General features: G+C 41.1%; 2 protein-coding genes across 8 annotated transcripts in view; both read right to left on the bottom strand.

Annotated features, from left to right (window-relative positions):
• adora2b (adenosine A2b receptor) overlaps positions 1-1753 on the bottom strand; it is a 12974-nt gene extending 11221 nt beyond the window's left edge. For both annotated transcript variants that reach the window (XM_031857308.1, XM_031857309.1), the window contains exon 1: positions 1340-1753. In XM_031857308.1, the coding sequence (XP_031713168.1) occupies positions 1340-1728 (389 nt within the window). In that variant the 5' untranslated portion in view covers positions 1729-1753. The remainder of the gene's footprint in view (positions 1-1339) is intronic.
• Positions 1754-2929: 1176 nt separating this feature from the next.
• Positions 2930-27979, bottom strand: part of specc1 (sperm antigen with calponin homology and coiled-coil domains 1) — a 63840-nt gene continuing 38790 nt past the window's right edge. For 5 of the 6 annotated variants that reach the window (XM_031857303.1, XM_031857302.1, XM_031857305.1 and 2 more), the window contains 8 exons: positions 24856-25019; positions 24190-24311; positions 23999-24074; positions 22754-22889; positions 20701-20803; positions 11140-11256; positions 6892-6951; positions 2930-4325 (listed from right to left, as the gene is read on the bottom strand). In XM_031857303.1, the coding sequence (XP_031713163.1) occupies positions 4236-4325; positions 6892-6951; positions 11140-11256; positions 20701-20803; positions 22754-22889; positions 23999-24074; positions 24190-24311; positions 24856-25019 (868 nt within the window). In that variant the 3' untranslated portion in view covers positions 2930-4235. The remainder of the gene's footprint in view (positions 4326-6891; positions 6952-11139; positions 11257-20700; positions 20804-22753; positions 22890-23998; positions 24075-24189; positions 24312-24855; positions 25020-27979) is intronic. The other variant, XM_031857306.1, reaches the window with a different exon arrangement.

Here is a 27979-nt window from a genome sequence, read left to right as displayed (position 1 = left end):
CACACACACACACACACACACACACACACACACACACACACACACACGCACCCACACACGCAGCCACCATATCACTGTGGACATGTAATTTGAGCTGAACGTACAAACTGGTCTTATTATCGCGTGTGTGTGTGTGTTGTGAGGCTGGGCTTTCAGAGGGAACCATAAAATATCATGTTATGAGCGTGTCGCCGGTTTGGAGGCGGCTTAAGTCAGTGTTTTTTTACTGTAAGGGGGGGTTGAATATGAGGTTTGGTTTCTGTCCGTAAATCAAAAATAGAAGCACATATTGGGATTTTTACAAGCCACTTGGTTGGCGGGGGACAGCTTTTATCCCAGACTAGTGTCAAACTGTCCTCTCCTGCCAGCGTTTCAGCCGAATGGAAATGACAGCACACGGCACAAACAGCCCCCAGAGCCACATCCAGTGCCCACAACAATCACTGCAGAGAGTGTCGCCTTTAAGAGGAAAAACTACTGACAACTCTCTGACATGGTAAAATGCCCAAAAACAACACCTAGATACAGACAAATCACATCTGATAATAAAGTGTGTATTCATCAATTCACGGAAATATCAAGCAACACTGTGCCGGCTGTCTCTGCCCATTTCTGTCCCCTCAGGCTCGAGGCTGCACAGTGGATTTCGGTGGCCTTTACCATCACGGCCTGTAGAAGCGACACAGTGTGGGCAGGTATTGATCCGGCAGGCTTCTCCCGGTGTGTCACATCAAAAAGCTGCATGACAGATCTGTGCATCTTTTTACGAGCCGCTGGAGGCGTCGGATAACTAAACTGATTTCTCGGGTTTCTACTGCTGAAAGTCACGACCGTACTGGGTGTAAAGGACGAGATTATCTAAACCCTTCAGATTATTCAATCAAGGTTGTGAAACAGTCACTTCTAAGTGTTTGCTGAATCCGTCTCGAACGCCAGATTCAAATAATGTTTAGAGAGGTTTTATCTGATTATCATTCCGAGTTGAGATATTAACTATGCTATTTATACACAAGGCATACAGCCAACAGGAAACTGATTCATGAGGTCACAGAGCTCATATTCTTCCAGATCCTGAATTTGATTATTTTTTGAGGGGACACATGTCAATTTGTAGGACTCAACAGGATGAGAGCAACTCATATTTTTCTGCATATTTGGCACATTGTGTATTAACAAGTGATTAAACCACAACCACTTTTCATAAAAGTCAGTCCTTAATTCACTTAGATTATAAAAATAAAAAAAGCTAATTAAGGTTTCATCATCTTCACCATTATCTTGTCAGATGAGAAGAATATTCTAATTAATTCCACATCAGTCATAAGATAATAGTACTCACCTCAGAGGAATTTTGACGGCCAGATATCTATCAATTGCAATAGCAAGAAGGCTGAAGATGGAGCTTTGAGTCAGTACCAAGACGAAACAGGCCAGGAAGAGGCATCCGTAGAAGTCCAGATCTATGCCGATGCTGATGGTTATGGCAAAGGGGATGGCGAGGCAACCGACCAGAATATCAGCCACAGCCAGGGACACTAGGAAATAGTTGGTGGCGTTCTTCAAAGTGGTGTTTATCGCGACGGCCCAGCAAACCAGTACGTTGCCGGATATGGAGAGAACCGCAATTACTACTTCAATCACGATGTAGAACGCATTCATCTCAGCAAAGTGTGTTGAAGGACTAAAACCTGCAGGCTGAGCATAACAGAAGAGGGTCATCCCCAACATACATACACACACACACACACACACACACGCGCGCGCGCGCCCGCGCTGTTTCTAGTCACAGAGGAGTAAAGAAGTCTTTCTGCTGTAATCCAGGAACATCCCACAAGTGTGAGCTGCAGAACCAGCCATCTGTTGGAAAGAAAGGAATTAACTTTAAAGCAGCTCTTGCGTCACAGAGTTTGGCGAAAGCTGCCGTGGCTGCGTGTAACGCATGGATCCTCCACGCCTGCTTCAAACCCGTGCACAGAGAACAGACAGAAAGTCCCCGGGTGATGCGTGTGCGCTCACCTTAATGAACCCGCACATCGTCTCTCTGCGACCGATCTGTGGAGAGCTCAAGCGGCATCTGTGGATCTGTAGCGCAGGCAGTGTGTGTCGCACAACTTCCCCCCCAGACGGAAGTTATGAAGAAACGCAGCACAAGAAAGGGGTAAAGAAAAGAAATCCCACAATTACACAGAGAAACCACGCCCCAAACACAGACGCGCGCACGCGGTTGCAAATTGTGCGATGTGGGTGGAATCCCAATCGAGCGTACCGCTGTGCGTAATTACGCGCCAATTTAACACCGTTCAATGACGCCTCCACGTGCTTTCAGTTTAATGTAAATGCTGTCGTGTTTGTACAACACACACACACACACACACACACACACACACACACGCACGTGCTCCCGCACTGCTCACAGACACGCGGCTGAATATGGTTTTAATTAGACTGAAATTGCGGAGTTTTTGCTCCCCACTCCAGAGAGGAGTGGAGGCAAAAACAACTGAAACAACTCGATTTACTCACGTGTTTAATGTTTCGCTTTCCTTTCGCTTTTGGCTGACGCAAACATGAGATCAGACTAAAATGTACTATATGTATATGACAATTAGTTTTAAAGAGAGGAAAAGGCACATATTATTTCTGAAACCGACTAAATTTGATCCATTGGCAATTCTCTTCAGACCCATTTTATTGCGTTAAGATATTTCCATTATGCATCACCTGCTGCCGAAATGTGTTTAAGTAGAAAAGGTGTGATGTGACGAGCAGGCAAAACTTTTCCAGTCAGTGTTCCCACATCCCCAAATGTTCCACAGGCCTGGCACAGAGTGGAAAAGCAGTTTAACCTCAACTAGAGCAACACAGCAATACTCACACAGCTGGTGCATTCAGTGAAAAGAAAAGGAGTGCTTCAACTCACCATCTTTGTGTCAAAAGATAACCTGAATAATCATTTTTAAAAAGTGAATCATTTCATATAAAACTTCAACAATCCTTTATTGAGCAATATCCATCCGCCAGGCCTCCAAATCTGACATCGGTAAATAGAAAACTGCACACGCTTCTGTCCACAATCTCACTTTTCATGATGCAAGTCTTGTAAATAAATAAATAACACTTTAATCTTCCCAAACACAAGGGCATCTGCAAATGGAGGATTGTCTAAATCATACCACGAGGGAAAGTGTGGTGGCTCTTCTCTCACATGTAAAAGTCATCATCTCCTTCAAAATTGAACATGACAATGCCAAATATGTATATTTGGCAAAGTAGCCGCAGTACCATAGTTGTTGAGACGGTCTTGATGGAAAACGTGAAGAAAACACAGGAGGGCACGACACGATGGTTCTATTCTGCCCATCCTTTAAATCCTATTTAGTTTCGCACCACAGATGGCTGCTGGAGTTTGTTTGATTTCTATTCGAAAGAATGCACACAATTAAAGGTGAAAAATATAAAGGCTTCAGTTCTACTCAAACCCGTCAGTTCAAAATACTCTCTGCTCTGCAAAGTACAACCCCAGCTAGTTCACAATAAGCACTCGGTATGAGAACTGATCCAATTCTTCAAAGCAACATTTCAGCAAACGGAACAAATTTTATGGAAAGTTTGGTTTCCCACTGCTTCCCTCGTGACTGCCTGTTGCTCAGTGAAAGTAGACGCCACACGGAGCAGCCACACAGCAGCTCAGGCTACGCTGTCATCATGCATAGATGGTCTGGAACAAGTTGTGTCGTGGAAGAAGATTTGGCACATATTGAAAGTGACCACAACCAGAGCATTGGATTCACAAACAACACTGATAATTAGCAAATAATTGAAAAATATCTTGTGTGTGTGTATTTTTGTCTGTTCTTTCAAAGTCAATGGAGAGAAAAAAATCTGTTCTGAATCCTCTCTCAGTCATGCTGTCAACTGCCACAAGGCTTGGAAAGTATTTTGCACCATAATGTGTTCGTCTGCTCTCATTTGTTTGTGAATCAGATGCTCAATTGACACGTTAAACTGGTAAAAAGGGCATTCCTGTTTCCTGACTGCAGTCTTTGTAAATGTGGGCCTCAGCGCTCACTGTCCTGTCCCGTTAAGAAATGAGTAAAGAGCAGCTCTGTGACTTCCTCAGTCATGTCCCTGGTGTCAGTGAGCAGCAGTCGGTCTGTCTGAAAGGTAAATGTAGACGTAAAAGTGCTGCAGTGCCTCCGATTCATCGGTCTCCAGCTCCCCCTCTCCCCCGTCGGTCAGGTCTCAAAGTACTTGTAGATCTGAGAGACGTACTGCATGACGCTCTGCCAGTCCGGCCGGTCCGTCTTCATCAGCTCCTCCATGTCCTGTTTAGAACAGGAAGAGGAGTGAATGAACAGGGACTGAGAGTTCAGGTGTGAGTTAGTGGTGTTTGGATTGTAATCTGCTCGAGTCAGAGCTAAAGATGCTGCAATAGATCTGATATGATCTTCTGATCTGATCTGTTTTTATGTAAATATCTAATGTGAGCAGCATTCAAAGTCACTGCTGAGAAGGGCGTCTGCCAAATCCCATGAATATGGATGTTAAGAGATTTTCAGAATGACCATATCCCCACTAGTCCTTTAAACACTAGAACGTAGAACAAACACGCAGCCATTGCAAGCTCACGTCACACACGACCCCAAATAATGTAATCATTTGCAAGAATCACTGTTGATTCAATCACTCATTGAGGAAATAGATTAGACAGGTGGCCAATGAGGTGTTTGAGGGGATTCACATTGGTTTTTCAGTTCTAAATGGTTTCTTATTAACATGCTTTTTGTGTACTTTCATTTTCCTTTTTTATTTATTTTTTATCGAGTGTTTTAGATTACTATTACATATAAAGTACTCACTGAACGAGGGTGAACATTGACAGTGAGAAACCTGTGACCAGACTGTTGAAACTGGTGTTTGTTACGGTCGGCTGTATTATTGGGTTACCTTATGTGAGTCTCAATGAGAAATCACAGAAAGAAACATCATTTTAGTGTCAAACTGATGCATATCCTCAGTTATTTACTTCTGACAGTGAACTGAGAGTGAGTTTACTATTTTGAGTGGATGAGGGACTTTCGCAGGACAAAACAAAGCAACGTGCTGCTCAATAGTGTGTTTCAGAAAATGTGCTGAAGCTACTATGTGCTTCAAAATGAAATCTCCAGTACGATGAGATAAATCCTGACCGCCGGTGATGAGTCAGACAGTGAGCCAGGCTTTCACATGACTCCACATGGAGCCGGCGTCACAGCAGCTTCCCTTTAGCGCAGATTTATACAGAGCTCCAGCACAGTCACTGCCATGATGTCTCAGCCTCCTAACGGGACGATGATCAGCTGCTCTCTGTGTCTGATGGTTCTGTTTATGCTGAGCAAGAAGCAGTTGGAAACTTGAAAGTCATTGGCATGGGAACGACCTTCCCAAATCCAATCTCGCAACCGCAACCACAACCAAATGATAAGAAGTGTGACCTTTGGTCTCAGGGAAACATTGAAGCCTAATTCTTCCACATTTAGAACAAACTGTTCGACATTCAGAGAGAATGAATATCCAACAGATTGTTTGCGGCAGAATATTATCAGCAGAGGATTTTATTAAGTCAACAGTGAACTGTTCAGTTTAGGTTCTTTCACACGAGACATTTCTGAATCCGTGTGTTTCTCTGTCTCTGCTTTTCTCAGTGGTTTGAAGTGGGCGGGGCTCAGTTAAGAAAAAAAGGTGATGTCACGTACTTTGCAGCACCAACGAGGATTAAACAAAACATTTCAGTCAAAACCTGATGAGCGGTAATGTGGTTGTTTGCTCGTGTTGCTAGGCTACTGTCAATCCAATCTGATCACACCACACCCACACGGTCCTGATGAAGAGTATCAGGTCAGCTTGTGACAGTGATTTAAGCTTTTAATAAACAACATAACTTTAACTTTTCGATTGTTTCTTATCTAGTATTCAATATGTTATAGAGAAACTATTTATTTTAAAACATGTTTTCTGCGGCTTTAAGGCAAACTGCACCCTGAAAATGCTGTTCTTAAAAGAGTAGTTTGACATTTTGGGAAATGCTGTACCTATGTTTGCTACTTTTGGAAGGATTTCTATGAAAATAGTGTGCACACATTAATGTCCCCTCATAGTGTCGCCAGCATGGCTCTCGTTGCACAAGTGTCTGTATGCATCGAACAAAAGAGACGTGTTAATGCGTGAGCTTTAGAGGTGCTTTCGTTTTAACCGATGGACAGAGTCAAGCTGCTTCCCTTCTTTATGCTAAGCTAACAGCTTCCAGGCTCTAGCTTTGTATGTGACAGACATGACGGTATCTATTTTTAAACTCTCAGCAAGAACGTGATAAAGTGAATGTGCCTAAATGTTTGGACTATTCCCCGAGGAGATGGACAGCTCCCTCCACATTTGCTACCATAAGCCCGTTGCACTGCTTCACCGTGATAATATTTTGTTCACTGCACGGCACAACATGGAGGGATTTTATGCTCACATAAGTCATTTCTGGGGAGGGATGCGAATGTTTTCACAAACAAATTAAGCTAGTCAAAGTCAAGTTGTATCTGAATTATGTATTAGGTTAGTTTTTCTCTTGATGCAAAGTGTCGTACATTTCCAGCACGCAGTGGTTGGCTCAAGGCGTTCCAGCAAGAAAGGCCTCATAACTGATACGAGAGCGAAGCTCAAGACTGTAAGGAGGAAAAGTGGTCGGATGAAATGGTTGTGGGGCATCTCACATCCTGAAATGTGCTGTTTCCAATTGTCTAATCAAAGGGTCTTCCTGTGTTATCTCTCTGTCTGTCTGTGTGTCTGTGTGTGTGTGTGTGTGTGTGTGTGTGTGTGTGTGTGTGTGTGTGTGTGTGTGAGGTCTGTGGCAGCTCAACTCACCAGAGAGGGTTTGATCCCGATGCTCTCGGCGGCCTGGAAAGCCAGGGTCAGATTCCGGTCCTGAAGAAAAACAAATCATTGGGTGTTCAGACCCTCGTCATCCTGCAACCCCACACACGGAGGTTTGAACCGCAACAAATACAAAGACCCAAGAGACAGTCTGCAACATATGTGAGCCTATAGCTTGTTTGCATGAGACTTTCAGTGTGTTATATTATCCACGATGTTTATTTGAAGTGTTCCACAGAAGAAAAAAAAGAGAAATCCAAACAGACATTAGACACTTGACATCATGGATGATGTAGCTGTAGAACAATTTCTCCCTTATTTGACCTACAATATAAGTCGTGACGTTGCTTGCTTAAAAGCCTTTCTGTTAAAGGGCATATGAGGGCAGTAATGGGATTATTGGAAGAACAGATTATACTGGGAAGAGGTTGGAGGTGTTTGGGCCTCAGGAAAAGTCACTCAGCAAGAGTTATTAAAGCCAACAAGGGTCTATTTAATTATTCAGAGAGATGTCTCTGTCATCAGCTCCGTGTTACACACACCTATATCACTAATTCGTCACGTAGGATGTGTCGGGCCTGGTTGGAGGTGTTCGTCTATTGTTTTAATGTCGCGGCAGGCTGAAAGACCCGCAGTCCCCAGAGAGGAAATATATTGTTTGTACAGATACTGTATATACCACCTGCATGTCCACAGAGGAACATACACTTTGTTTGCTCTACTCACAAATCAGACAGGACATTCTCTTCAGGTTCAAATATATTCACAGCTGTACTTAATTAAATACAGACTGAGCTCTGGCTCTTATGGAACAAATGCAAAATGCATCTCTGATATCATTTTGAATGAATTCAACATAATTCAACATAATTGAGCAAAGCATCCAGTCAGTGTTGTGGTAACCTTCAAAGGGCTCTGTGTCACCGACTAGACTATGATGTTTCTTAACATTATACAATGAATTCTTCATGGACTTTTTCATGACAGACTAAACTGTAACTTTTTATGACTTATTTATGACATATTTTACTTTGACTTATTTATGACATACTATGTTAGGACTTTTTATATTTTTGAAACCAACTATAGAAGGACTTTTTATATAAAATACTACACTAACATTTTTAAGGTTTACTACACCATGACATTGTTATGACATGATACACTATGGCATTTGTTTATGACAGTATTTGGACAAATGGAACTATGACTTTTTAAAACCGTTATTTTGACATACGATACAATTTTTTTATGAAATCTCTTTGCATACTTTTCTATGACTTTTTAATTACTTTTTTTTCGACATGCTACACTGAGTTTTGTGGAAATACTAAACTATGACTTTTTATGCCCTTTTTCGTCTTACTATACTACGACTTATTTCGACATAATAAACCAAACTCTTTTTTAATTACTTTTTTCACATACTTTTCTGTGACTTTTTTATAACTACACTATGACTTTCTGATGACTTTGTTCAACATAATATACTGTGACTTTTTTCAAGATACTATGATATGACTTGTTTTGACATACTATTCTGTCTTTTCATGACTATTTTTCAAAATACTATATGATGACTTTTTTTCGACTTTAATGACATTTTAATGAATTTTTTCAGCATACTATACTGTTTTTTTATGGCTCTTTTGACATACTATATATACTAAGACTTTTTTCAACATACCATACTATGACTCTTTCGACATACTATAATATGTCTTTTTTTTTTTACATAATATACTTTGGCTTTTTATGACTTTTACTCTGCCTACTATAATAATGTCTTTTTTATTTTATTAACAGTTTGCATGACAAAACAACACTTTATCTGCTGTTGCAGCCTTCAGGTTTCTGGGATCCACCATCTCTCAGAACCTCGAGTGAACTTCCAACAAAGACACCATCAGCATCAACTTCCTGCGCTGGCTCAGGAAGTTCAGCCTGCCTCCAGAGCTGCTGATGCAGTTCTATACTGCAATCAACCAGTCTTTTCTCTGCATGTCCATCAGTGTGTGGTTTGGATAAGCCATCAAACAGACCAGGAGCAGACTACAACAAACTGTCAGGAATACAGAGAAAGTCACTGATGCGAGCATGCCCTCAATGCAGGGCTTAGACACCTCCAGAGTAAAGACATGGCAGAAAATAACACTGCAGAGCGTTCACACTGTGGACACAAGCTGCTTCAGCTCATCCCATCTTGTAGACAACACAGAAAACTGTCTGTGAAACAACCAGACACAGATGATGAACAGTTAAATAGTGTCAAAATCGTTGATAAATATACTCTGTATTTCATAGTTTAAATATCCACTGTACTTTAGAGTGCGAGTATCATCACTACGCCTCATGCATGTAAAGCAATCGGTCACATTAATCATTCCATATTTATTCCAAAACATTTTGCACTCTGCACCATTGTACTTTATATAATCTGTACAGATTAGTCCCAAGTCATATGTTCATAGTAGTCAAATGTGTATGTTTACCTTATTCAGCTTTGTTGTCCCTGTTTTTAGCCGTATGTCTGTTTCTGTTAATGTATCGAGAGCAGTGAAATACCGTCAATCATTGTAAATGTTTTTCACACTTGACCATTAAAGTTGATTCTTCTGTTTCTGATTTTTTATAATCACACTATAATGTAACTTTTGCAACATACATACTATACGTTTTTGTAATTACTATCCTATGAACGTTTTATGACTTTTTTAACTATGGATTTTGTGGCTATACTATAACTTTTCTTTGACACACTACACTCGGACTTTTGACAACAAACTAAACTACTTTTTACTTTACTGAACATACAATGCTATGCAAACCTACAACTACTGCGAAATAATATACTGTGACTTTTTAAGGACTTTAAAAACATAATATAGGATGACTTTTTAATGACCATTTCTCAACCTACTATACTGTGACATTTTTTGACCTACTATACTATGACTTTTTCGATGTACTATACTGGGACTTTTTTAGATTTGTTAACAGCCTTTACGACACTCGTTCAGCGGTCCAGGAAACCAACCAACCAATTACATGCGTTGTAAATCACATCACGTGACGCTACTCAGCCAATCAAATACGTCTATTCTGATAAACTTCCCGACTCGAGTAAGATTTACACACGGGGGAGACGGGGAATGTTAATGAGGCTGAAACAAGTCGTTTCAACAAACACAGGTTTAGAAGGTGAGAAGAATATAATATCGTGGCTTTCACTTCAAACCTCAATGAACTGAATTTAAAGCTGCAGGGCAAAGACAATTCAGTAAAGTCATTTTTCTTAAATTAAGTATTTTATTTTAAGTTAAACATTTTTCAAAAGCTTTCTTTTATGTCATTTATTCTTATTTTACTTGAAACGAGAGGAAATCATTGATTTATTATTAGATTATGTATTATATATAATTCATCCAGTTCAATTTAAAAACTGACAATAACTATTTTTGAGATATTTTTCAATCAAACTTTCTCTATTTGATTGTACATTCAGCTGTTGACTACATACAAACGTTAATACAACTGCGAGGCTACTTCAATAATTATGGCACTAAATCAGGAAGTTAGACATTCCTGTGATGTTCCGGACCTTTGCGTGAGGAAAGTCCCTCTGAACGGACCTCGTTGAATTCTAATTGAATACCTCTGGAATAGTATGTCGAAAAAAGTCAGGTCTAGTTTATCGAAAAATACTTATTATTGACGTTTTTTGACATACTATACTTTGACTTTTTTCAAAATACTATACTTCTTTTTTGGAAAAACAAAACTATGCATTTTTGTCCATACTATAACATGACTTTCATGCCTTTTACTATGACTTTATTATGACTTTTTTTGACATTCCAGACCATGACTTTAGACATACTATACAATAACTATTTTGGACATAGTAAACTAGGACTTTTTAGGCCTTTTTAAACACACTATACTATGATGTTTTTTTTGACATCACATACTATACAATGATATTTTGTTTGTTTTTGTATACGTCACAATTTTTAGGAAAATGCTATTCTCTGACTTTTTCTTATTTTTATGACTACTTTTATCACTTCTTATGATATATTATACCATGATCTCTTTATGACACACTATAAGGTTTATTATGACATAGTATTCCATGACATTTTTATGACACACTATACTATGAAAAGATATACTATGATTTTTTCATGACATGCGAGATAGGACTTGAGTGTGTGCAATCTTCCTGTAATTTTCTACCTTATCTTGACTGATGAGTTCATGGTAAGGGATGTGAGCGGGCAGATATGTGTGCAAGAGGGCACAGAAAGCCAAGCCGTCACTCCAACTGTTGCTGAAGTTGGTCACATCAATATTCTGTAGACAGCAAAGAAGAGGACAGGTCAAAATCAATATCACATAATCATAATGAGCTTAAAGTGCCGATAATTTTTGTAAGAGAGCAAATAGCCTCTTTATGACATAAACTGGCCATTAAAAAAAAGCCATTAATTCATAGAACCACAGGAAACACAATGGCAATTAAAATTGAATGCTATTGTACGCTGTTCTGGGTCGTGTTTCCTTTGGAGGATGTTGGGAGGTTCCTCTTCTTGGATCCCATTTCAGCCTCCGATGCCCTTTCTAATCTCTCCGCTGTGTGAGGAACGTGCATAGCAGCATGTCCAATCTGTTGTGTTTGTGTTTGTGTGTGTGCTTTTCACAGAGCATCGTCAGCCCATATTGAAGGTCTGATAAGAGTAGAGAGGTTGGAGGAAAGGCACCCACCCATTGGCATTGCAGGCTCACTGTTAGATAGATAAGTTATTTCCGGTGTCTTCTCATTTATCCCTCTCATGAGCTTTGGGAATGGGGCTCACCGCCAGGGAGACTGTGTCTGTGAGGCTTCATAGGACTCCCATACCGAACCACACGCTGAACCAGAGGAAATTACAGAGTTTGGCCATAAACCAGGTTTCGAAAAAATAAAAGATTTGACCTGTTGACGGCACTATATGGAAAGCCAATGGATCACCAAAGAGATTACTCTTCATTTCATCCTCTGGGGAAGAAGAATGTTTGTACCAAATTCCATGGCAATCCATCCAATTGCTGTTGAGACATTTCACAAAGAAACAAAAATATGAACTTCATGGTGGTGCTAAAGGAAAAGTTAGAGATTATTCTCTGAGGACAATGAATGTCAGTATAAAATATCATGACAAACTAATAGTTGTTGAGATATTTGAGTTTGGATCAATTACTGGACCGACCAAAAAGCCAACATTGCATTGGTAAAAGTCATATATTACATATTATTACACTATTTTCTGACTGTAGCCCAGTGTGTGCAGACTGAAACCCCTGTTGGCATTAAATTGCTTCTCCATTGATATCTAGGGTCATGCAGATGTGTGTGGTACAGCCCCAGCTGAGTTGTGTCTTTCTAGATAAAAGAAGAAGCCCTGCCATACTGTTACCATACTGCAAAAAGCAGAAAGACAGAAAACAACAAGAAAGTTAAATGTGCACTTGTTTAAGACTTAGTAAATAGGGATTACATTCTTTTTATCTATTGTTTGGGATAAACTGCACTGCATAAAATATCTTTGGGTACATCTTTGTGTCTGTACACAAAGCATTGGCTATAGTGAGATGCTAAAGATTGGAAATGCAGCATGTGTTGTTTACTGTTGCTCTAAGCCAGTGGTCTTCAATGCCGGCCCTGAGAACCAGCGCTAATCTAACCATAAATGTGACGCCAGCGGAATGTAATGCATTACCTGATATGAACTCTGGTAGAAATCACAGCTTTAAGTCACTGCAGTAATGACTATCCCCTGAGCTCCTAGCGAATGTTATTTCTGTGAAAAGTGCAGCCAATCATTGTCCAACTTGAGTCATCAGGGAAAGACAGAGCATTTGTGGTCACAATGGCATACGAGGGAGCAGCTGGTTCATCTGAATGAAGCTAAACAGGATGCATGAGCCTGGGCTCAGGCTTTGTTCACGTTTACTATCATTTCTCATGTAATGCAGTCGATCTGTGTGTGATCAAGAATCACCCAATCAATCACAAACTTATGATTATCATAAGGGAAAGAAAACTCCCATAATTATATACTAAAAAAACACTCAGATACTAGCATGTACTACAGTAGGAATTAACAGCAATGTTGTACTTCAAGGCCAAAAGCGATCTCTATTCTGCAGATAACATTTTGGTTATCTGATGCTTTCATGGTATAACAGAGGCTGAGAATGAGAGTGTTTGGATGCTGGAGCCTCCTCTCCATCAGTCAATGCCTTTCTATTATGTCTGGAGGGCAGACCTGTTCAGTCATGTCATCCCACATTCTTCTCATAACTCCCCCCGTCTCTCTCTTAGCTGGCTCATCAACTGTGAGCACTGTGTGCGTGTGCTAATCGTGCAGACTGACATATACACACACAGACGCACAAACACACACACAGAGGGAGTGATAGGGGTTGATCAGACCCCAGAGACTTTGAGACCAAGATAGACAATGACAAATAAGCTGATAAGAGGGGCTGCAACGTGCAGTTTGTATGTGCGTGTGTAAGAGTATGTGTCTGGGTGATCTGAGGTGATTGCTTATCTGTATCATAATGCTGCTGTAGAGAACAAATATCCCCTTGCAGGATTAATAAAGTATCTATCTATCTCTCCAATCCAGGCCAGGGCAGGTAGGATGGAGTTCAGGGTGGGAGATGAAAGGGGAAAGGGGTTGCGTGTGGGAGCTGGGCTTCGTTCAGGGTAGAAAGAGAGGGAGAGGCATGAATGCTAAAACAGCAGTGGACAACAACAGCTCTCTGGGAGCCGGCTCAGAAAAGCAAACACAGCATCAAGCGACAGGAAGCGTCTCACTCGGCACAAAAGGCAGAGCCGTGGCTTTTTAGGGCTCAGAGAAAGAGAATATATGAGAGAGAAGCAGGGGATTGTACAGAGGATGACTGGACAGAGAAAAAAAAAAAAAGAGTTAATGTTAAGTCGATCTGTATATCTCCAAGTGGGAAGCAGATACGTTCTATGGTAGCATCAGTAGATGCATTTCAAGTGAAAATGAGCCTTGAAAGTTTATCAGGTAACAAAATGTAGACAAAACCATAACAGCCTAGAAGAGGAACATGCTACAGAACTGATTCTCTGCCTTTTAATGGTGCACAAGAAAGACACTTGCCGATGTCACGAAAAGCATGCAGCAAAAATATAAGCAGCTACTGTAGAAACTGCTCGTGGAAAAGTGGAAAAAGTGGTGGGAAGTTTGTGTAGATTTAATGTAATATTTACTTTGTATATCGTTCACAAAACATGCGAATAGGGCTGTGCCTAACGATTATTTTGAGTCAGACAAGAGTGTCCACTTTCCCAGAGCCAAAGATGCTGTCTTCAAATAACTTGTTTTGTCAGATAATTATTAATCTTGAAGAGAAAATGCCTTAAACAATTAATCGATCTTCAAAAATGTTGCCGGTTATTTTTCTATCGATCAACTAATCAATTAATCGAGTAATCATTTCAGACCTGCATGGGACTGAAGCTGCAGAGGACGTTAAAGACAAAGGACAGCATGAGCTCTGTTGTAAACCATTTGGAGAAGGAATTCACAGACGAGCTGGACACGAGCCAAGTGCACTGAAAGCAACACCGACAGCAATTTAACAGTGTGTGCAGCAATGGGAGTTCAGCGTGTGCACTCTGCTGCCACATGTAGAGCTACTGGACTGGTGTCTCTCTGCCCCTCTGCTGTCATGCTCCCATGACACTTGGCACCCTGATGTCAACGTGCCATTGTTGAGCTCTCACTTACAGATCAAGAATGTCAAAAAGAAACACCGAAGCACAATGCAACATGCAGCCGGTGAGCAGGGAGGGATGGAGGATATCTGTGACACGCACAGCTTGTTAAAAAGACATCAGTCCAAAGAAAGCAGGAGACATCGAGCCCGAGAGCCGTCTGACTGATGAGCTAGTCTCAGTGTGTTTCCTGTCTCAGAATCTCTCCAGCTCACCTCGAAGGAGTCGGGCAACACGAAGACAAACGACCCAGAATGACATGTGAATAAAAGAAAGAACAGAAAGAATAGAGGAGGAGAAAAAAAACCTCAAATGAGATAAGAAAGTTTGAAATGGAGTAACAAAGAGTGAGACAGCGAAGGGAGAACGCCCTAATGTACCATGCAATGAATCACAGTCATGAGCAGTGACAGGCTGAAAGCCCGGGCAGGCGGGACTATGGAGGAAAAGACGGGGCAACAGGGAAGGTCACAGTGCTGCTGCAGCTAGATAGATAGCTAGACAGAGGATTTACTGGATGCATTCTGCACACATGGCGGCATAAAGAGTGGGGAGGGCACAGATCAGCTGCACCGATGCCCTGTGACAGATCTACATCTGACGGAAAATGTTCACCTGTGATAATAAAATGTATTTATATTATTATAACCTAAAGGAGACCTCTGAGCCAAACATAATCATAGCTGTACCATTGATTTATTTTCATTCCTGAACTCAATTCTAATTTCGAGACTTAGTATCGTGGATCACTAGTATATCAAAGTGATCCAACCGCCTCTAGTCCTTCTACTGAGCTACGCTGTCCACATCCTGGACCTCTGTACTGTCAGACATAACCATTTAGCACAACCACTTACCAGATGTCCAGGGTTACTCAATATGTTTTGGTTTTTTTTGCACTTAAGCCCAGAAAAACTTCAAGTTTCTATTCAAATTTGAACAAGATATTGTTTCGTTATCATGATTATTGATCATTTGAGGAATAATAAAAAAATAATACAGTACATTTATTAATAGCAACTGTATTCTGTTATTTTACACTGATGGCTCACTTACAGCACCATTACTGTTAATCCTAAATTGTTAAAATATACTTCAATGGATACTCTTTGAACTCCAAACCTCTTCCCCTCCTCGATGTCTGACCTCCATTCCACTCTCGCTTTGGGGTTCTTTGGGGTTCATTCCTTCAATGGCTTTGTGCGAGCGTGTGCGTGTGCGAGTGTGTGTGTGTGTGTGTGTGTGTGTGTGTGTGTGTGTGTGTGAGTTTCCCAGACGTGGCCGGATGAGCTGTGCTCTGTCAGGCCCAGCTGAGCCTAATGTTCAGAGCCTTTGCTCATTGTTCCCATCTTGAACAAACAGCGTATTTATTTTTGTTTGGCTTCTATGGTTAATTGAGAAAAAAAAAAAAAGTTTAAAAAGTGTCCAGAGCTGTCCTAAATTAAGACATCAAAGAGCCTGATAAATATACAGTAGGAGGCTGGAGTGTTTCGAGAGCAGGAAAAAGTCATGCGCATATAGAAGTCACAAAACATCCAGTTACAGCAACGTGTTCATTTGAGCCAGATCTTACAAACTGCCTTAAAAACCAGCTTAAGTGAAGTTGTTTAAAAGCGGTCTTGTGTTTCAAGTCTGTGTCCATTCCAGCGCTGATGAGCACAGAATCCCTCGTGAATACCAATTTCCTGTCAGAGGCCGCTTCTCTCCCACAGGGCAGAGTCAATCAGAGTGAGCTTAAGGTCTTCACCGATCGAGCTGTGCTTCCCAGAATCTGACATTTGTAGTGTCGGAGCTTAGCTGGACTCACACGTCCTCCGCGTTGTGAGTGTTTTACACATGTCACGTATTCAGCTGCTCCAAGGACCTCTGCGTTACTGGGGTTTGGAGGCAGCTGTTGGGTGAACACACCCTTTCAAACACCGAATTCTCCCTCAGGGGTTCATGGGCTCTTCTGCATGATGATGGCACAGCCGTCCTATCCATCCTATGTGTTTTTCTTTCCCTAACCATGTTAAGCTGTCACAGTCCATCCAGCGACAAGATCCACATGGCAGACTATGCACCAACACGTCCATACATATAAACACATGGCTCAACAGGATGCATGATTTAAGGCACTTGGGCCATGGTTGCTGCTTTCCTTGTGTTTTTTCCCCCATGTCACCTAAATGCATTAAAGAAAAAGATAAGCATGCATTTGCAGAACCACACCTTACCTCACATGGATCAACAAGAAGACGCTTCATTCTTGTTTTTTTAGTCCATCACAACCTACACTGGTGGTCGAATTTAATCTTCTCCTTGTGATGAGTCCAAGCACTCATCTCTCTCATCCCTTTATTGATCACAGTCAACAGGCGAAGTGTGACACCAGGCTTTGTGTCCAGCTATAATCACAGAGATTTATTGTGCCCTCGGCAGCTATTTGCATCTAAACATCAAATAACCTCCCGGCGTGCTTACAATAGCTCCGGTTTTCAGTTTCACTTTAATTACGCTGCTGTTTGACCAAAAGGTCCGCCAACAATGGGACTGTAATAACAACTGGCCCAGGGCTGACCCCGTCGGCTTTGTCCCCGTCTTACACAGCAGCATTTCTGGCTCCGTGCTGGCAGATGAGCACGATATATAAGAGCTCGTTATCAAAGTAAACAGCTGCCTCTTCCAAGTGACCATTAATTATGTAGCCTGAAGAGGCCAAGCATAAATTACAACTGGGTCACTCAAAACTTAAGAGCCAATTAGTGTTGAGTTATTACCTCTTTGACCTTACTTCAGAGCAGAGAAGAGAGGAACTGCAAATTGCATATGGGTGTATTGATAAAACTTAACCTCACTGACCTTTATCAGAGCAGAACACAAGCATGACGGAGATAAAGAAAGACAAAGGCAACCTGGATGTCACTGTATTTCAGGCGACCGTCGTCGTCTCTGTCCTGGAGCTACAAACCACGGTGACAAGTCAGACGGTCTCCGGGCATTCGGCCTGTAATTAGTGGCTTCCATGTGGACGGTGGCCTTATAACGCTGTAACAGCGTGACCTTTCACCAGACATATGAAGCGCAACACGTCCTCGGATAGTAACCTTTTGCCGAAAGCTTGCCAGACTCAAGCGTGGGCCTGTGGCCACTCTCGTTCTGGTGCAGACTCAGCTGGGCTCCATTTACTGTAAGAGACGCACAAGCACTATATGTGACACACGCAAACATACAGTGCATATCCACGCATCATAGAAATCTGAAATCCCTGTGGAAGGTGCTGGAATTTCACCATAAAAAGCAAAAATCCCAAGAGGTCAAAAACAGCCTCTCTCTTATACCTCTGCTGGGAAACTCAAATTTATGTACAGAATTTGGGGTTGAAGGTATTTTGCTTAAAAGATCTCAGATGTCTCAACGTATAAGGGCATCTTTGACTCACGTGCTTCTCTTAATCTACCTCTTCATGCCGATGAACAGTCGTATACTGTACTGTACCTCGCATTTTGAACACATTCTTGAGTGTATTACATAATGTTAAGAAGATCCATCTATCGACAGATATAAAAACTTTGTAAACTTGTGTATGTACGTTGTGAGCAAAGTGAAACCCGGAGTCAAATTCCTTGTATGCGTACGCATACATGGCCAATAAAGCTGATTCTGATTATTCTTCCCTTTAGAAAAACCCACACAAGTTCCACCCACAAGTTCACTGGGAACTCATTCATTAGAAATTAATTAGATATGCAAATATACATGCATCATGATTAACTGCTCTTAAAGCAATGTAGTAATGTGCAGTCACGCTTGTTCTAAAAATAGACATTTCTTTACGGTTAACTGCCTGATAGTCTGTGAATGAAGTCAGTTACAGGTCAGGCACGCGGCACAAACACGAATGATCACAGCTCGAATCACGGAGCAGTTCCTCCAGGAGGGGACTGATTATTCCACAGACTGAAACTCTCCTAGTTGCCAAATCGTCTTACTGCATTCCTGATACTTGCAAATAATCACACTGTGTTGCTAAGCCCTTTGTGAGAGGGGATCATAGATTCCATACTTAAATGGAAATGAGGCTCCATTCAGGGTTTCATGTCGCTGGACCCAACTGTCCTGAACGGAACTGAGATTTGCAATTCCACTTGTGTTACTGTTTAACAGGAGTCCGTTTGAACCTAAGCAGCAGTGGAACGTTTCTCAGCACATTTACTTAAGTACTATACTTAAGTGCAATTGTGAGCACTTTGAGTACTTAACTAAAGTATTTTTAATTCAATGCTACTACTTTACCTGGTACTAGTTAAAATTAGCTCCACCTTGACAACTGCAGCGCTGTCAATCAATATTAGCAATAACTGATCAATCAACAGAAAATGAACTGTCAACAAACAAAAATGACGAATCTTCTCTGGTTCAAACGTCTCAAATGTAAGCCCCATATATACTGCATACATCACAACATATCAGTCTGCATTAGTAACACTTTTGATACATTTTCAGACAGTAGTTCTGTACTTTTAGAAAGTAAAATTATGAATTCAGGACTATTGCTAACGTAGTGTTTGCAGACTGTAGTATTACTTCTTTTACTTAAGTAAAGGATCTGAGTACTTCTTCCAGCACTGACCCGGGGCAACTTAAAATGCCTGAAAACATCAGGCCGCATGACTTTGTTAAGCCTTTTTAATCTCTTTTAAAAACATGTTTTTAACAACTTGAATTTGCATACTGAAAATATTTGCCTCCGTCTTTGTTCTGAATGAGCTGAATTACTTGATGTTACCGTGTCTACTAATATCATTAAGATTGTTGTTAGTTTTCCTCTGCAGCACTTTGAAAGTTCATAAGTAAATAAGCATGAGGCTGGTGGTGGAAATGGTTACTGAACCAGTGACCTTTCATTACGAGCCAGTGTCATTAACAAAGGACTGTAAAAATCTAAACAATGTGAGCCACGGCAGTCTGTATACAGGTCCGTCATCTTATGACAGCAGATCATGAGACTGTCTGTTGCTCAACAGCAGTTTTATCTCATCTGGTCAGATATTTCCATCACAGATGATTTTCTGTTGTGTGTTTTAACAACACTGCCCTGTGTGACCGTCAAACATCCAACCTCCGATGAAGGGAGGGTGACTCAAAGTTCACTGAGCAGCATTGTGCTTGAGAAATAGGAACTATTGATCTGACAACTCATCCTATTATGCAGAGCATTTATCACCGGCTAAGCTGAGTCTATTTTTAGCAGTTATCGACACCCGTGCTTTTCCACACTTGGTCGAGCCAGAGATATACAAGCTAAAAGTGCTGAAATGACTCCTTTTCCTTCTAAACGAAGGTTTGCAGGTTCGGACCCGTCTTCCTGCCGGTACGAGTTTTAGCATTCGCTAGCTGGCAACGTGGCACACAAACATGATGATTACAAATCTGTAATCCCACTGGGCTCAATGGGCTCCTTAAACTGGGTATTAGGGGAGCAGCTAAGCCAGGTGATTGTCAGCACTTGGCTCCATGGACACGGGGAACACAGATGGAGACGCGACACAATAACAATGCATAAACAAATGGGCATGCATAAAAGCAAGCAGGGCTATATAAATACACACCTGTATGAATCCAGTGTGTCGTCACTGTGGCACAGAGATAATGGAAGCATTGAGTGCTTTGCATCATTGTTTCCATTACCTCTGTGCCACAGTGACTTCATACCCCCCAGTGAGATGACAGGTGGGTGAATGGCGGGTCTCCAAACACTTATGTGCGACTACACTCCAACACCTCAGTGATGGCTGAAAAAAAAAAAAAAAATGAAATAACTACAGAACCTCAGGCCATTTAGACAGTCCAAAGCTGCATCGACGCAGAGCGAGGGAGTGGGAGATGTCATGTCACTTTTGAATGAAAACCTGACAAGACTAAAATAAAGCTGCCGGACAACGTAGCAGAGAAAAGCAGGGTGTGAAAGTGAATGAGGCCCGCCTGGTATTTGAGAGACGTCTCTGGCCTGTGATCCCTACCGGATAGCCTTCTGTTTTCTTCTGGCACCACTTCAGTAGAGCGTTTCTCTTAGATCCTCCGTACTCCCGCGCCAGTGCAGCCAAGGGGTCCTTTCTTTCCACACTGTCACCAGGGGAATACAAACAGCAATCACACACACACACACACACACACACACACACACACACACACACACACACACAGAGAGAATGAGGAACGGTTACAATATGTCATAAAGTCATAATAATACAAGTTCTGTAAGCAATTACTGACAGTATAAGAATGTGTACAATTAAGTTTAAATGTTTCCAGACAAAGTTCCTGTGTAGAAAATAAGTTTAATGTCTGACACTAGTTCTAGTACTCGTGGCCTTGATGTAAAAACACATGATTTTTTTCCAGATCTCCCATTGTGCTCATGGTCTCATGGTGCTTCAAGGGTGCTAAAAATGTTAGTTCTTATTATTTTGTAAATACTGTTTTTATTAGATCAGGAAAGTTAAAAAGGGTCAGCAGTTCTGTTTACACGCCAGAGGGAAAACAGCTGAAAACGACCATACAGTGCAAAAGAATTTGACCATTAACATTGTGCATCAAATTATGATAATGAGACCATTAAATATGATGTCTTCAAATAACATGGACATATGTAGCATCAATATTAACTCCATAGAACAGAATACTGTCAACATAGAGGCACAATGACAGGATGATATTGTATAATGGTCTGCACAGAACGTACCATGATAGAGAAAATGAAAATACGTAAAGTGATACAATAATTTGATAGTCCTTCACTTTCCATTCCTACATAGTTAATCTAATTTCCAAACGTTCCCTCTCTGAAAACCAGGATTTCCATCCGCAAAAGGAACTAATATTTGATCTTGTGTTATATGTTATTACAAGATTGAAGCGTCTTTGCAGTTCAGTGTATTTGTGTTCGAGTCTAGAGGAGCTCAAGATTACTTTGGAGTGAAGCCAACTACACGCAGCTCAGTGTTCAGTTTGGCTTTAAGTGTGAGATGTAAAGCTTTAGCACAGGCTTGATTTGTTTTCTTACTTAATTCCATCTACATGTGCTCATGCTTACATATTTATATACAGTATACTCATACTGCATTATCATAGGACACAGAACTTACAAAGTGATACAACAGATTGGTCAAACGCCTATCGGAGGTTTCAGGGTCTGCTCCCTGGGGGTCTGTGCTGGACCTGAGGCCATGGGAAGACCACGAGACACGGTCGTCGCTCTGAGCACGGTAAACATTTCACAACTCGCAGCAGCTCAGCTGTTAAATTCATTATTTCTCTGTTTAAGGCACCGCAAGGCCAGAAGCAGCAAGGCCCTGTCCGAACCAATTTTACAGGGGCCAGAGAGTGCGTGTATACGTTCATCAGCAGTGATAGATTAGCTATAGCATGACATCAGCCTGGAACCATAACAAACACGGAAATGTCAGCTGCTGATCTGCTGTTTGAGAGATAAGGCCTGCAATACAGCTACACGCATTTACATTAATAAAGCACAAAGATGTTAATATGTGAGGGCATTTAGACAGATTGATTGATAGATAGATAGATAGATGAAGAAGAGTTGCAGATGGACAGAGAGTAACACTGACAGGAGTGTTTATCAATGTCAACAAGTTGAGGGTATCGTCTTGTGTGATGATCAAGTTTTTGACTGCTTCTCACTTCTGCTTGTCTCAGCGTGACAACATGTAAATGTAAACTCAAACACAAGCTAAAATCCAATTGGCTGCAGTGGTAGTTGAGCACGGGTCGAACTGAATGGAGTGCTACAATTGGTCGCTTTTGTGTGTACACAGAGAGGAGCGGTCTGTACGGGAACATGCCTGGAATGCCAGAGGTCAGAAGATGGAATATTTTTGTCTCTCTTCCCTTTCTGGTTTTTTCCACAAACCTGGTTTCTGTCTGATTTCCTGTGTATTTCAACCAACAATCATGTTGCATGTAGAGAAGTCAAATATATAAACTGATGTTTATCTCACTAGTTGCAATGAAACCTGCACAGCGAATCGGACAAAATCACTTGGGTGAGCCCACCTCAGTTTGCTGTCGCCTCGGTTGTAGCTGAAGGATGCTGTGCGGCTGCCGAAGGAGGCGGGGGGTTTGATCACAGACTCGAGAGAAGGGCTCTTCCTCATCAGGCTGTTAGGTTTCAGGTCTTCCCCGCACCCCTCTGCGGTAGTCAGAAACAGAGGGAACATAATATATTTTATAATACATTACATATTCGTAAAGTAGGACTGCAACAAAAGTATGGGTGAGTATAAACATTCAAGAGCAGGTTTTGAGAAGAGAAATGGAACAACTGGAAATGGAAAGCTAATTCATACATGTTACTGTAGGACTGATTCTAAAAGGTCAGAGATTTGTCAAGTCTACTGAAGAATGTCACAGTATGGTCCAGGGGTACTAAGTAGGAATACCCCGTCACCTTCAGCTTTCAGCCTATTCTTCAAAATACAAAATGCCCGAGGAACTCTGTCTTGCCTGAACAAGTCTCGACTGTAGCCACTGTCGGCACAAAGACACAGCGAGTGAAGTGATGAGGCAGGCAGTGAAATGAGATCAGGGAAGTGATGCAAACTTTTTTACCTGCCGTTTTACTGAAATAGTGCCCTACACACAATAACACTTTCTATAATGCCCATGCACATGTTTTCACTTTACTTAAAGCACCCACTGACCACATAGAGTAACTTATAATCACAGCATTCATAATACACTATGATCCTCGTAACAAACTAGTCAGTTTATGAAGTATTTTGAGACTTGACCTCAGAGATCAAGAGATAATGTGTTATGAATATTGTTATCAAGCATTATGAATATTTGAGTGTAACTATAATTATGCAATGCTATAAGAAGATTATAACGCATTATAAGTATGTTTGTAATGCATTATAGATATGGGTGTGCACATGTTACTGTAAGTTTCCAGAGCTGGAACATCTGTTGACTGTAGATGCAGGCATTTTAAGAGCTCAGTCACCCCCTTTACAGTATTTGCTTTCAGAAAATAAAATCATAAAACTACGCACAAAAACAACGGAAGGCGGATGATGGCATATCTTTATTTCTCTCATGATTTAACTGTCTGTGTAAACATTTCAGCCCTACTCATTTCTAAAGGAACTGACTCATAGTAGCACTTTGGCTGGCTGGCCATTGACTTTAAAGCAGTGTGCGAGGCCCTGCATTGGTAATCTAATCATGAATGAAATATGGATAAACATGTAAATTAAACACCATGACTTCCAGCTAAAACCACATTTGTGTACATACCATGATGATGAGAGAATTCTCCATGGTGGATTCTGTTTTCTAATGTCTTTGACAGTGGCTTTATGTACGTGTGTCTCTAAAAGAATATAAAACAGAACAGAGATCTCATCACATCAGAGTGTGAAACAGTGAATCACTTGTAGGAAGTTACTTTCTTTACATGTGAACGGGAAACATATCTTGGTGTGTACCTGGACGGGGGAGACGGCAGCAGCAGGAGCAGTGCGTACAGGGATCCCACTCAGCGGTGTTCTTGGAGAGGAAGGCATTTGAACCGTGTGGCCTGGTCCATCTGAAAGACCAGATAACATACCTGTTGATTATTGTACAGAGAGAGAACTGTAAGTGATGACTCAAGTTTAGTATAGCTTGAGATAAAAACAAAAGAATGCAAAAAGAAGCAAGGAGAAAAGTGTAATATTTAACATTAGGAGCAAAATAACATCCAAATGTTTGGCCTCAAATACTCTTTCCATACTGAAATCTGTTTATAGTATCCACAACACACAGTCGACATTCATTTTGTTGGTCAGATTCTTAGCCTTGTTTACTTATTATTTAAGTATATGCAGTGTCCACTTTATTAGCGTAATGCAATCCAATACAACTCTTCTATAAAGTCTACCTTTATGAGGCCTATAATGCTCAGTTTTTGTTGACACTGTCCTATATGTCTGCCCGAGCCACACAGACTCCAAAACAATGAACTACACATGGCTTGAAATGACAGAAATCCACACTGGAGATCTCACCAGCTGTTCTCCTCTACAGTTACACTGCTGTTTTGGGATTCCCTGTGTGTGCGTGTGTGTGTGTGCGTGTGTGTGTGTGTGTGTGTCAAAGGGCTCAGTGCTCACTCTGTCCAACAGTATCAAAGGACTTAATGAGGGATTTGACAGTAGCTTCGGGCTCTGAGTCTGCATCTCCACTGGCGTCGGAGGGTGTGGTCGGGATCACGGAGATGCCGCACCAGTGACGGTTGATATCGGAGTCGGACACCCTCACCTCGTCACCTTGGGACCTAACAGACAAAATGAACAGGGTTGCTGCGTAGAGACATATACAATACATATACCTGTGGAGAGGAGGATCTAAAAGAGACAGCGTGCGTCTTTGTAAACTGGAGACTCAAAACCCCTTACTTTACTATTCACTTAACGAGATTATCTGCCGATTAGTACGAATGAACGTTCTACAATGAGATGTTTACTCAGTGTATTGACAAGATCATGTGAACAAAGTTTGAACTGAAGAACCGTCAATAACCAATGATCAACTGCAGATTTAAACTTGGAACACAAAATCGAGGCACTTTGTATCTATTGGCCCCCGTTGGACATTGGACTCAAGGCTGCAGCGTGAGGGGATTTGGACTATCTTTATCAGTGAGGAATTTGTTTCTTAAACATTGCACTAAACTCACCTCCAAAGAGTGTCGACTGAAAGAGACACAACCACAGTTGGACTGGAGTAATGTCATTTATTCATTTGCCTAATGAGCAACAGATCTATACGGTACACTTTTATGTATTCCTTCACAGACATAGAACCAGTCTTTCTTTGCACAATAAATTAACAACACAGTCACTGTATTGTTTAGTAAATGGCTTTACCAGAGACAGAAAATGATCTATTACACAATTACCATCTTGTTTTTTTCTCGATGGTATTTTTGAGCATATCCAAATGTTAACATTTTGAGTACCAGTACCTTATCATCTGGTAGAACAGTATGGCTTTTAATAACATATGCACAAATTGATCTTCTCTAAATGGAACCTGAGATCCTGCAATATGCCTTTACACTACAACACAGGATAATGTGTATGGGTTTGGCTCAAAGGTGAAATACATCAACCATGTGATAAGTGATGCATCTTTTAAAGTGAGCAACATCACACTATGAGGATCAAAAACGATGCTGAAGAAATCTCTCAATATGTTTAACATAGTGATTCAACATCGATCAACAAGTAGCAAAGCCTTGAGTGTCCTTTTGAGGTTCAGTTAAAAAGTCTGTGTTTCATTCTACGTTAACTTGCCAGTAATGTTGCTGAAAAGAGGAAGAGTAAAAAATGAGTTCAACTCATCTGTAGCACAGTATTCTTGTTGGTTGTGTCAAAGTGGACCTTTAACCTTTTGGTATGTGTGAGGAGAGTGAAACTTGACTCTGAGGTACGGCTGTTTGTGTTTGTGGCAGTTCTTAAAATCTAATTTTGGCAGTATTCTGGATCTGCCAACATGGCTGACTCATCCTGGTTATTCTATCTGTTTTATTTTATCTTTATCTTTAAAAAAAAAAAAACGAACATAGCAATCATCAAAAATACACATACAAACAGTAACAGAGCAAATGACACCAGTATGTCCACATTGATGACACCGGTATGGAAATGAAGTGTTCCATAGTGCCATCTATCGGCTAATTAATGATACTGCATTCAGTTTCATTTCAGGAGCAGAGACCAAACTTCTATCTTAAAACTACGGTGAAGTTGTGTTTTTTTTTGTTGTTTTTTTTCAACAGATCGTAAATGTCACGTTTTAAAGTAAGCAGACAGACGTCAAAGTGAAAGTAATTTGACGGATAGAGAAATAGTATAAAAACCATGAGCCAACTGTTTAATATCAACTGGACTCAATTCTGCTGCATTGCTCTTGCCTTGAAATGTCGATTCTCTGATGTTACGTTCTTAAGTCTGACTTTGTTCCGGGGCTTCATGTAACAGATTATTACCCTCTCCTGTACCATCTCAACTTTCTAAAAAAGGCACAAATCAGCTTTGCACAGTATGAAAACGAGTCTTCCGTTTCGTTAAGGGTCAAGGAATTTACAAAACAAAGAATACATTCATTAAGAACGAAAAAATACATAATTATAATTGAAAAGGTTCCATAAGACATGTAAAGAAATTGAAGCCAGACTTGGTATCACGAGACTCTTTGTGTACTGCGTCTACACTGGTCACTGTGGCGTTCAATGAGACTGGTTCACCACATTACATTTTGAATGACACAGAAAGCAAATAAGTGCAACAACAATAACACTGTCTTCACGCGGTGGAGGGCACTTCTCTAGTGCCCTTCTACTGCCGTCTTGGTATCAAAAGTGGCTCCGGTGCTTATTCTGAAAAGACAAGAAGAAGGAAGATAAACTATTGTATACTGTATTTAAACATGACTGTATATGTGCACTGTACATGTGCAGCAAATCTGGAGATCTTACATTTCTTCTGAACATTGCTATTATGAAAAGCAGACCTCTGGGCACTTCTGGACTTTTTTTAAAAACTCCGTTCCATGCATACATCATAGAATCAATAAGGTCACTCATAATGTATAGTCTTACAAATTCACTCGGTGAGGAAGACGCTATGCAAATGTGTCTGAGCACGAGTTTAATCCAGTCATGCCGTGCAGCCCATCCTGCTATCTCACCAAAAACGTAGGAGAGTTATTCATTCAAAGAACAGCAGGTGGCACCAGATACATCTACTTGAACGGCAGGTTTAAAGAAGGAGGCGAAGCAAACCAGAAAGCTAAGATAGTCCTGAAGGTGCAATCGGCCAGCATACAGAAAGACGGACAGAGTCAGACGGGGCTGTAGCAGCGACATGAAGCCAAACACAGATAGGAAGGTCAGTGAGCAGCAGCAGCACACAGAGGAGGGGGGATGCAGGCTGGCTGACAGAAAGGGCTGACAAGGAACTCACCTGGACTTTACATAGGGAGGCTTGTCAGAGGGGCATCTTTGACAGGGTCATCACAGGGAGCTGCTGGAGGTGGGGAGCGGACACAGCGTAACGGCTAATCTCGGGGAAAGTTCGCTGTTTTAGCCATGGTCCCAAACTAGTAAAGTCATATACTAAATTCACAAGGACTGCATGACATTTGAACAAGTCATATTTGGTTTTAAACCAAATATTTCTTATACACTAAAACTGCTCTCATGAGGTTTGTGAGGTGTATATAGTACGACTG

This window comes from Anarrhichthys ocellatus, unplaced genomic scaffold (genome assembly GCF_004355925.1).
Source record: "Anarrhichthys ocellatus isolate YVR2014 unplaced genomic scaffold, GSC_Weel_1.0 scaffold18, whole genome shotgun sequence".
In the NCBI taxonomy this organism is placed as follows: domain Eukaryota; kingdom Metazoa; phylum Chordata; class Actinopteri; order Perciformes; family Anarhichadidae; genus Anarrhichthys; species Anarrhichthys ocellatus.
The sequence above is the reverse complement of the archived record's forward strand: the minus strand, read 5'-3'. Positions and strand labels throughout refer to the sequence as shown.